We start from the raw sequence: 12,543 nt of genomic DNA, 5'->3' as shown, positions 1-12,543 counted from the left end.
AGGGGAGATATGCAAAGAACATAGCCCTTATTAATTCATGCTTAAGCACTAGAATATAGAATGAGTTTGTACAACACTTTTTTTAAAGTGGCAAGAGTTTGGTAGACTATATAGAACAACTAGAATGCATGCACTGTGTATATATAACCCCATTAATTCTATAGTGTATTAGGTCCTATTTTAAATGTACAATAGCAGCAAAATAGGAGATGTTATTGTGTTAAAGAGCCTATTTTTAACACATTAACTTTTGCATTATTTCAACCGTGTGCTTTGCCCTGGCAGGGTTTTTAGATCCAAATTATCCTCATAGAGCTAATTAAAAATGAATAAATAAAAATTAAAAAATTAGAAACCTATGAAGAGCCATTATATAATTATATCATAGTCCTAAATTTATTATATTTAATATTTGTGAGTTTTGGTGAGAGTAGGGGGAAGTGAAGGAATATAAGAGGATATTTTTTAAAAAGTTTTATAAATCTTTCACAAACAAAATATGTGGAGAAATGTATAACATATTGGAAATATGATGAAATAGTTATCATTTTCTGAAAAAGAAAATTTTAGTGTTATACTAACTTTAGCTCAAGGTGCTTGAACTAATGGTAGTTCTCTAAGTTTCCAGACAAAGTTCAATGTCACACCTGTTACACTGGTACATTATGTCTTCTTTTTTGTCAATGACACATTTGTTGATTATTGACCCTGTTATTGTTCATATGTTATTTAGTTGTTGTTATTCTTAGTTGCAAATGCAGACACACTTAGAGCATTAAGACGAGGCATTTTAACTGGGAAGCACACAGTAAAGCAACTCACCGCGTACAAGCCGTGGTCTAGCAGCACTAGACTAGTCTGACCCGAAGGTTCCCGTCGCACAAGTATGTTTCCTGGATGGGGGTCACTGTGGACAAACCCCTCAATGAAAATCATGTGACTGTACAGTTGTCCCAGCTTATCCGATACTTCAAAAGGATTAATATTCTTCGTCTTTATGTAATCCAAATCGTTTACTTGACCTCCCTCTAGAAATTCCATGGTTAGCACTCGTTTCGTGCTCAGCTCTGGATATACTTTCGGTATCTGCAATTTAAATATAAATCAAGATAAACAAAACTAGACAGACATAAAATTGTTGCAAAGGTATTGTTTTAGAAAAAAATCCAGGATAAAGCAAATTTTTTTCTCTCTTAGGACAAGAAACTTATAAATTGCACTCAGTCCTGTAAGAACCTTTGTGCTGCTTCCGGAGTGACAGGATATTCTATGGGTAAGGTTAGGGAGTAGAGGCCGTCTCCAATCGAGATCCATGAGGAACAATTAGGGCACTACTTCTCAAATTCATGTCTCCCCGGAGGAAGGGGAGGCCAGCTCTGAACCAGACTCTCCAGTCAAAGTATGCAGGGGGTAGCATACCCTTGTTGAGGATAGCAAAAACCTCTGAGGTTAGGGAACAAACCCCACCAACTCCAACCACACGATTGATTATGACTTGTTTACTAAGAATTTATTATAATTTATATATGTTCTCGTATTAATACATAACAGTTACCCAGCAGGGATCACTTCTGGCTGGTTTATACTTACCAGTTGACCAGGACTAAGTGCAATTTATAAGCTTCTTGTTATAAGAGAACAAAAAATATACATAAAAGTTAATAAATAAATGATTACCTTGAGCCACGATAAATGGGAAAACATTCTCCTGACTTTTTCAATATTTTCAGCTTCTAGCCTGAAATCCAATTCCAAAGGGATGTTTCTTTTCGTCTCATCAACAAGCCATTGGAATTTAAAGTTTGGAAACACCCACGAAACAATTTTCACCAACACCTGTAAGAAGCATTAGACAACCTTTAATTTTAAAAAAATATTTGAATCAATTGGGTTAAAATTTAGTTTTCAAAATGAATAATTTTGAATAGTTGGGATAGCACAACACTGTTGGAGGGGAGTTGAATATAGTGTGATTTTTAAGATAGTAGAAAAATGTTTGAATCTACGTGTACTATGGGCATGCAAAATCATGCAATAACAATGTTTTCTGATATTTTTACAGCCAGCGGTTAGTGTTTTTGAGGTTATGGTTATTAAAGCGTTATTTTTCAAGTGTCAGGCCGTGTCACTCTGTGCTTCGTGTGTGTTAACGATTATAAATGACTAACACGCTCACCGTTTACTTTAATAATAATAATAGTAACAAGGGATAAAAGACGAGATACAGTAGCTTAAATATAGAGAATATAGTAGCTTATATAGAGTAATATGTTATTTACAAAATACTGAGTGAAAATTCATTGGCTAAGATCTGTCATTGACTGTGAATAAAATATCCCCACAATTTTAAAGTATGTTATTTTCTAACTGAACTACAACCCACTGTATTCTCTTGGCTAATACTATTAAAATTTTCAATTATAGAATTTAATACGTGAAAACCGTAATTTCTATGTAAAAAATTGAAACTTTGACATACAAAAGATAGTTATTTGCAATGAAGACACTAAGAGGTTTCTTAATAGGTTAAAAAATAAAATCTTGAATTGTAGACTAGTATGGCAACAATCAATAGAGTCATTAACTCTAAAGTGTATTTAATTGACGTTACCATTCTTAGGATCAAAATATTGAAACTACAAACATTTTCAATCAAACCATGATGGATTAAAACTAGTAATTAGTAAAACAACACTTTTCCAATATTCGGACAAGACCTTTTGAAACCAAAGATTCATTGACAGGTGAATCTATAAGTAAATATTGAGATTACTATTTTTGTTACAAATAATACTAAAAATAAATATGCAAATATATGGTGTAAATATGCAAATACAAAAATTTGGAAATATTTTTTCCAATTGCTCCAAGCCTTCAATGATGGATCAAGTTAGTTTCCGTTCTAATAATGTTTATAAATAGCCTATGTTAGTTATTTATTGAGAATGATTACTTTTTTCTTGAACTTTTGACTGTGACCATAATGAATTGTCTGACGATGAGGGATTATATTTTTTAATGTTTAGCATGAGGATTACATAATTTTCAATCCAGTTCAGGATGAATTACATATGTTTCATTTGAAAGCGAAGGATTCATTACTTAAAAAAACCCTGATTTTTATGCTGCTTTTGATTTTCACTGTAATATTGAGTTGATTTTGATTCTAACGTATCTGGTTATAACGATTTTATTTACACTTCTAGTAATATTTTGCTAATATACACATTTTTATTATAAATGCTTTAACATTTGTATAACGTAAACCATTTATTATTACAATGATTTTCTTATAAAGTAGTTTACATCACAAAACAAAGATAAAATCCTTAGCTCGTTATTTAGATAATGAGACATAACTAACATAGGTTATACGTAACTAACACATTTTGTCTTGAGTTATCTCCACATTTTTCAATAAGAGTAATTTTTATCTTGGACTTGTTTTAAATAATCACTTGGGAAATAGATAAATTAGAGAACGTCCGGTATCATAGACTACATTAATTTAGAAACTGGGAAAAGTTGTGCAGTGTGTTCTATATATTTCATCATTAACATTCAAAGTTAATATTAGTTTACTTTTAAAATGTAGGTACTTCAAAAATTTAACTTTATTCACTTTAAGTCTACTACAGTAAGGTTAATGATTAAAGCATATAGGAATCGCTGCCTACTTTAAAAAAGTCTAACAGCCTATATAATTCTAACAGAAGAGCTGTTCAAACAATTCTTTATTTAAAGTTTCAACAAGTTTACAACATCCATGGAACAGTTACACTAAACATTCTATAAAAATATAAAAATGGATTGCTTTATAATCAATTTCTATGAGTTCTGTCATGAATTTACTGTGTTTCATTACGAATGAAATGGAGGTGAAAACATTATCTATTATTTTCATTCTATTCAGAGCATTAGTCACTTAAATTGTTGTTTCAACAGTAGTATATAGCATATCTGACTATCTTCAGTTATATTTTAACTAAATATAGCTCTCCAAACTGAATGTAAAGTATCAAAAACATATGAAACTATCATTAGCTGCAAATGTGTAGGATTCTGATGTGATCATTTAATTGTGTATTTATTTATCTTAAGTGTTTTCTATGTCTCTAAGTGTTTATTCTATGAATTTAAATAGTTCATACAATTTACACTTAATAATAATCAAATTATCAATGTGCAAAGAACCAAGTTTCATTTTGTAGAAGAGTGTGTTTTGGTAAAATATTTGTAATTTAATGCAAAAAGCATATAATTAATCATTTATCTGCGTATTATTTTAAAACTAAATGGTTTTTATTTGCACTTAAAGAGGAAGAAACAAGTTTCAAACCCGGGCAAGTTTCATATATCTGTGATTAATAATTTGTCAGGTTATTCTGTATGAACGATTTATAAATACTGTTGGCAATGAGTATTCAATATAAGTTATTGTCATTTAAGTAATGGTTGAATTGCCTTAAAATTTAAAATGCTGATTTGAATTTTAAAATAAAACACGTGACCTATCTTCATAACTTTATTATATTGCATTCTAAATACAATTAAAATCAAACAAAATTTATCTTTATTCATGACCACTGGCTTCCTAACTTAACAAACTGTTAAAGTCAGTGGCCTACAGGTATATTCACAACAAATAATAATAATGTCTGGTACCGTAACCTATTAACAGGCAGGTGAGTAGCAACTCAAGTAATTAGCACTGGTACTGTACCTCCATTGTCTTCATGTCCACTAGAGAGTTGCCCTGCACATACGGATGTTGTACCTTAACTGCTACTATTGTCCCATCCTTCAACCGAGCTCTGTGTACCTGTGCCAGTGATGCGGCTCCCAGCGGTTCCCCATCAATCTCCTCAAACACTGACAGTGGCTGTGAAAATGAACATCATACTGTCAGTCACGTCATTACATCAGTTGTACCTGGACTACTACCACTGTCCCATCCCTGAGCAGAGCTCTGTGTACCTGCGCCAGTGATGCAGCTCCCAGGGGTTCCCCATCAATCTCCTCAAACACTGACAGTGGCTGTGAAAATGAACATCATAATGTCAGTGACCTCATTACATCAGCTGTACCAGGACTACTACCACTGTCCCATCCCTGAGCAGAGCTCTGTGTACCTGCTCCAGTGATGCAGCTCCCAGGGGTTCCCCATCAATCTCCTCAAACACTGACAGTGGCTGTGAAAATGAACATCATAATGTCAGTGACCTCATTACATCAGTTGTACCAGGACTACTACCACTGTCCCATCCCTGAGCAGAGCTCTGTGTACCTGCGCCAGTGATGCAGCTCCCAGGGGTTCCCCATCAATCTCCTCATCATTTAATGACAAGCACCATCACCAAACTCGAAATTGCCAATTTAAACTAAAGCTTCATGAACATTTAAAGTCACAGGTCATTGCATTTACAAGATATTATGGAGACAGACAGATACAAATACAATTAATTGTTCTCAATCGATAAATGCCTGTTGTAACACTATGACCACATACAACAAACTATATTGTTCATTCAACTACCAGTGGATAAATAAATTGCCCTTATCAAAGACTATCTACTAAATCATTGACTAAGTCATATTCCACTATATTTATCTGGTGATTTTGAGTAGGGTACTTATTCAGATATACACGTTACACAGTACAAAGTTATTCAAGTACACACAGTATTCCCTGCAATTTTTAATATTTAATTTAATAAATTAACCCTTAATATTACATAGTAAAGGCAAGTTACATAGTTATACTTTATTTTATACAAATATGGATGAAGATTCTGGATATATATATAGGTGATACTTTTAATGTTAGAGACATAAATAGATATTGGTGAATAGCCTGTTTAAATTCCTGACAACATCCAAAAGTCCAAGCAAATCCTAAGATGGCAGAGATCAAATATTATTTTATACATTTTTAGTGTTGCATCCTCATGTTAAGGACATATTTATGGAATGTTCCATTATCAAATAAATTAGGCATATAAAATAATAATATAGTGCCTAAATGTGTCAAATGAGTTTATGATAAGAGATACAGAACAAATTGATATTATTGGGTTAAAATGACTCAATCAGTGATTTAGATTACAGATACTGTTATTGTTTGATAACTACTAAAATGTGATAAAACTAATGCTTAATGCTTAATGCCTAATGCATGACAAGACTAAAATTAGTGGTGCATCAAGCGTAAGTTTTGTGACATGACTAGTAGACTTGGCCTAAAAGCATCTTGGTCACATCCTTACCTCTAGTCTTACAGTGGTACCCAACATTTGGTTTTTATAATAAGAATGGAGTTAAATGCAAATTAATTTTACACGGGTAACTTTGGTTGTATAATAAAACTTTATTATGTGTTTGTTTTGCTAAGAACACAACATTATTCTGATCTGACTTATTAAATTTCATTTCATTCATAATTATTTTTCAATGTGATACTGCTTGCCACATTTGTGAATTAAATATAGTTTGGTGTGGGTTAGAGTATATAATTTTGCTCTATGGTGTAACTAAGGGGGGATAAGGGTGATAGAATCCCACAAAAGCCCTAAAACATTTTTTAAATACATATATATAACAGCAATCCAACTTGTTTGAAACACAATAATTAAATGTTTTACTTTCATTTAGGCCAATCAAATTTATTTGAATTAGGATTTATTCTGAACATTCCCACCCCCACTTCTATCAGACCCCCAAAGCCAGTCCTAGTACGCCAGACATACTGGTATTAGTCAATTAATGTACATTTTACGCTATTTGTTTTTAATTCACATATAAAGATAATAGATTGCTACGTACATTTTCTACAAAAAAAGTTTTTTTAAATGGTCACAAATAGGGATGAACAAAGTATAGCAAGTATAGAGTACCCATGGCAGTTACATTCAACTTGAGGTCCTCCTGCAGTACTCTGTGTATATCGCTCAAGGATGAGGTGGGGGCATGGCTGTGTAACACCTTCATGGTCTCCACATACTCCTTCGGCACTAGATAGTCCAGAGCTCCGATGTGCTGTCCCACCTTGATGTACACTCCCTTGTTAGTTCGGCAAAGATCCAGCAATGCCTCTGCCGCTTCTCTGTGTACCTGTAAACAACTGGAATTATAACCAGTCCAGTTTTTATGGGTAGTCCAGAGCTCTGATATGCTGTCCCACCTTGATGTACACTCCCTTGTTGGTTCGGCAAAGATCCAGCAGTGCCTCCGCCGCTTCTCTGTGTACCTGTAAACAACTGGAATTATAACCAGTCCAGTTTTTATGGGTAGTCCAGAGCTCTGATATGCTGTCGCACCTTGATGTACACTCCCTTGTTGGTTCGGCAAAGATCCAGCAGTGCCTCCGCCGCTTCTCTGTGTACCTGTAAATAACTGAAATTATAACCAGTCCAGTTTTTATGGGTAGTCCAGGGCTCCGATGTGCTGTTACACCTTGATGTACACTTCCTCGTTAGATAAGCAGAAACTACTCCGCCACCTGTCTGTGAACTTGTAAACGATTAGGATTACAGTCAAATCTAGAGGAGTAGTCTAGAGCTCTGATGTGCTGCCATAACTTAATGGACACTCCCTTATTGGTTCACAAGAAGTGCCTCCACTGCTTTTTATGAACTTGTTATCAACTAGAATTATAGCCAAATATAGTACAGTCTAGACCTCTGATGTTGCAGTGCCATCTTGATGTACACTCCTTGTTATTGTGTCCTTTTACTCTCAATGTGTCACACTATATTCTCCAACAGTAAAATATTTTTCATTATCAAAGAAACAAAACAGACAATAAAAACCATTAAAAATGGTTATATAAACATTTTTATCTTGACAATGAAATCAAATGGACTAATTTGCATGAATTTGGGTAATGTTTTTGGAAAGCGAGTTTTGATTTCTGTACTCCTTAAAAACAGTTAACACTTTGACATATATGTGAATCTATTTCTAAAACATATATCTAAGTTTGTCTCTAGGTTTTATGAAAGCAGAGTTACACAGTTTCTAAGTTATTAATTTGGAAGAATGTTTAGCATTTTCTATTTTACCATCTTACTTTTGAACGCTGTGCCTTGTATTCTTCTGAATTGGGATCGAGATTTTTTCCATACAGTTCCATCTTATAGTGCATCCCTATTTTAAATACCTGAAATAAAAATAGGAAATGAAAATCTGCATTTCTTTTTAAGTTCAAATTTTTCACAAAAATATAAACATGCTTATGATAAAACTAGTGTTAAAATAAAAATCTACAATTTTACTACTGAATATTAGCTATATTGATTATGACTTAACTAGATGTAAGTTTAAAGTTACATGCAAATTATAATTGCCAGTATGTCTTCTATTCCATGTTACATATTTTTGGCTATATTCAGTACTTTAACTAGTGTTGATTGTATTAACAGACAACTTACAGTAAATGCTGATCTACCCAGCCGCACAACACCTATTGAATCAATATTATATTGGTTTGCATGCAGCGAAGTGACTCCACCAACAAGCACACTTCCAACAAGGCCATACTTTACCAATCGTCTTACAGGCCACATTGCTGAAACACAAAACAAATTACCAGATCTTCAGGGAAATTATTAATATTAGCATTGCATGTTCAAACAAAAACATGTACATATTGGCAACAATTATATATATTGAATTCAAAGCAAGAAAGAAATACTTCAATTACAGTCACATCAATTTTAGTTAGAGTAAGATTTTTACATATTTCATATTATGAAGATAAACATTTTTAACTTGGTCTGTGCAGCATCTGAAGCGGTAATGGCTGGCGATTATCCTGTTCACTTAAGTTGAAATATGAAATACCATAGATATTCTCATAAAGAAAATATAAATGATCTGATTTATTATGTAATCATGGGTGAATATACTGAGCAATTACGGATCAATTAATTACAAAACTATCATTGCCATAACCATTTGGTATAGATAACTCTATACTATGATCAGTGCTATGGGAAAGAGGGGAACAAGTGCACAGGGATGAGGGACAGAAGAAAATAATGCTGACGAAGCCAGCCAGCATGAACCGTGGAGTTGGGAGTATTTGTGTCTGCAGCACCATACCCCACCATCCACGAGCACCCCTCTCACGGCGTGACGATGTACAGTCAGTAAACAAACCGACGCTTTTGCCCAGTATGTCTACTGTCCTGTCACCGAAACTCACTCGCATGTCTCTACCTCTATAAAAATAGTGGCCTGTTTTGATAAAAAGTTAAGTATTCTTTTGTAAAATATGAGTGAATTAAAAAACAAAAGAACCCTTTGGCACTGAATATATCACATGCTCTAGCGTGGAGTTGAGAGGGAACAGTTGCTTATGCACAGGCGCTAGACACGGTTCACACTGGCTGTCTCCTTCAGTAGTGGAATTTAAACTATATTTTTAACTTCTTTTAAAACCTTAATTGAAATAGTTATTCATTCATATCTGTTCGCGATTACTTTATTTATTTATCATTAAACTATAATGTATATATAATCTCAGCAGGAATTTTGTTGTCAGAATTTGTTGGCATCTTGTATCAATTTGTATTACTGAATGAATGACGGCCAATGTAAAAATGTTAGGTTCACAATATACTGTAACTATGTCTTACTATGTACTGAATAGAATTACTCATTTATAACAGTAAATAGATATTTAAATAAAAATTATCCCCATTGATTCATCGACCTAGACCTACTTAATTTAATATATGGTATATGAATATTATTGTTTGCCATAGTAGTAAGACTATGCACATACTTATTTAATCACAAGTTAAGTAAAATTTTGCTCAGTAAAGACAAAATATTCAAAATTTGAATATATATATATATATTTAAATTTAGACATTCTTATACTATATATACTTAAATGTATTTAAGGACACTACTGTGAAAAATGTGTTCTCTAATGAAAACACCAATGCTCATTCTGAGAAGAAAAGTAGTGTGCCTTATGATTTTCTTCTGAAGCACAAGCAGACTTATTCTATCCATTTAGAAATATGTTCAATATAGTAATAAAGTAATAAACTATAATAAAGCATACTTCAAAACATCCTAAAATATTCACAAGGTAAGCAGCTCCTGAGGCCTTGAGGTTTTTCTCAATAAGAAAATAACTCTAGACAACGTTCACAAAGTTCTTCAATGTGGTCATTCCATGAGTTTCCTGTCTATAGTAAATACCAACAATTTAGCATTCCTTACAGTGGTTTGATTATTAAGTACAAACAGTAATCTTTAATCAATTTTAATTATTTTTTGTTTATTAAGAGCATCTCTTAGAGACAGAGTGTATGGATTTAACATACTCCAAGGGATTTAACATAATAACATAATATGTTAAGGAGTTAACATAATATGTTTGTAGTAAATCCTAACTTATGCGTGTCACACTTTCTTATTTATTTTAACCTAGACTGTAGTTACGTATTAGGGCCTAGGTTATTAGTTTACTTAAATCCACATGACGGAGACATCAGATTGCAGACTAAAGACTTTGTCTATAGACAATTAACGATCAAAAACAATTTCATACATTAAACCTACACCATATTGTTCACAACTACTGAGAATCAGTTTTATAGTGTAATAAGTGAAACTATGAAACATCTTATTGCTATAAAGGATTTACAACTGGTCTGCCAGGCTTTCCTACATAATACATCTATATAAAAGAGTTTAAGATATTTTATAGTTTTCTAAGGCATTTGTGACTAGACCCTCTAGAATTTTATTATGTTACGCGATAGGCACTTCTTGAGGGATTATTTTTTTAACCACTATCAGTGCGGGATAGCACCATGCTGTAACCCAGACCGATGGCGGGGGGCATTAGTGGTTGACTGTTCGGAAACTGGAAATACTTTTTTATCTTGATCAAGCAATCATAAGTATTGTTTATCTAGACTTGAATTATAATAATAGTAGCTTGATTACCGTAGACAATTACAATACTGTATATGGCATGCGTCAAATCGATTAAAATGTAGGCTATAAGAATATAAGTATAATTTAAAGAAATAAAATTAATAAATAAGTACCCTTAAGAATATAATAAAATCAATTGTTATAATTGTAAACAAAGGATGTAAAAAGATTTTAATTTAAAAACTGAAGTGCAACAAATAGTTGAACTAAATAGCTTTTGAATCACTAAATCCTTTTCCATTATATAAGGTTCATGTGAAGAAGAAACTGATTCAAGGTTAATTTTTTCCTAATTTATAACCAAAGAATTTGAATCTAATTTGGGGTACGGTCCAATAAGCGGACCCGGTTTTTTATATCGAAGAATATAATCATCGATACCTAATATTCGCATATCGAATCATAGACTATCAATCGATATAAAAGTAATAACAATCATATGTTTAAATTAAAATGTGAATTTAATGATAACAAATAAATGAACATAACAAAAATCAGGGAAACTAATAACTTTAACTAAATGAAATAGAACGAAAACGTTTTTACTAAAGTTTGTGTCCACCATTACCTTCTTTTTTTGCATCTGAAGACGACCATGTTAGCTCCTCTGACAGTTACATTTGTTACCTTTCCACAAATATCACATAATGGATTCTTAGGTACTAACCCAACATCCTGAAGCCATAAAAAACATATTTTGTCGTCTTTTAAAGCAATTTCGTGAAGCTTCCTAAGATTGACGGCCATTTTAATACACAATGTTACGTGAAATTTAAAATATTACCTTAATTGTATTATTTGAAAGTGTTTACAGCTGTTCATATAGATTATTTAAGTTGTTAAAAATAATTCATCAGTATCGATTGATTATATCGATGGTTATAATCAAGTAATATCGTTTGCCAATTTCGATATAAAAAACCGGGTCCGCTTATTGGACCCTACCCCTAATTTGGATAAAAATATAATAGTTGTAATCACTACAATATTACAAAAGTTCTATGATTGAACAGACCAAAAATAAGAATGTTAGTCATGTGGACTGTGTTTAATGATTTTATTATTTATAGTAAATAAAGTAGGCTCTTCCTATAAAATTATGTTCCCCACTTACCAATTTTGTCATAACACAGTAAAGTACAAAATTACTTTATTGGACTCACAGTAGGCCAAACAAACGCTAAAAATTGATTCTTCGTAAATTGTTAACCAAATCACAATGCACTCAAACTACAACCTCTGTTTAAATGATGACACATTTGAGGTTAACAACTAATAACATTCCACTCATCCTGACCTAGGCGCGATTGGCATCATTTACTATGCCTTGCAGACGATTTCTCTCTTATGAATGAAAATTGAAAATCAGCTGTTATTTGGACTGTTATAGGTTATACTTCATACAGTCAATAAACTATTTTCAAATAATTAATAAAACAGATGTAACAATGCATATTTATATTATATATATATATATATATTATTATATTATATATATTTATTTATTTATACATACGTACATGCTTATAAATGACACACTTTCTAATCACAACCGTACCGTAACTTTTAAGGTCAATTTTGAAT

At 32.4% G+C, this 12,543-nt stretch overlaps 1 protein-coding gene across 2 annotated transcripts in view; it reads right to left on the bottom strand.

The window, feature by feature from the left end:
• The window catches only part of LOC124360159 (aarF domain-containing kinase 1), a 29,935-nt gene extending 17,645 nt beyond the window's left edge, over positions 1-12,290 (bottom strand). The window contains exons 1-7 of one of the 2 annotated variants that reach the window (XM_046813529.1): positions 12,074-12,290; positions 8,430-8,566; positions 8,069-8,158; positions 6,907-7,110; positions 4,724-4,882; positions 1,678-1,836; positions 823-1,086 (exon numbers count right to left, since the gene is read on the bottom strand). In XM_046813529.1, coding sequence (XP_046669485.1) covers positions 823-1,086; positions 1,678-1,836; positions 4,724-4,882; positions 6,907-7,110; positions 8,069-8,158; positions 8,430-8,564 — 1,011 coding nt within the window. In that variant the 5' untranslated portion in view covers positions 8,565-8,566; positions 12,074-12,290. Of the gene's footprint in view, positions 1-822; positions 1,087-1,677; positions 1,837-4,723; positions 4,883-6,906; positions 7,111-7,180; positions 7,383-8,068; positions 8,159-8,429; positions 8,567-12,073 lie in introns of those variants that run through there. The other variant, XM_046813530.1, reaches the window with a different exon arrangement.
• Between the last annotated feature and the right edge of the window lie 253 nt (positions 12,291-12,543).

The sequence above is a fragment of the Homalodisca vitripennis genome, chromosome 4 (assembly GCF_021130785.1).
Source record: "Homalodisca vitripennis isolate AUS2020 chromosome 4, UT_GWSS_2.1, whole genome shotgun sequence".
Taxonomy (NCBI): domain Eukaryota; kingdom Metazoa; phylum Arthropoda; class Insecta; order Hemiptera; family Cicadellidae; genus Homalodisca; species Homalodisca vitripennis.
Note: the sequence above shows the minus strand (reverse complement) of the source record. Positions and strands in the feature narration are given on the sequence as shown.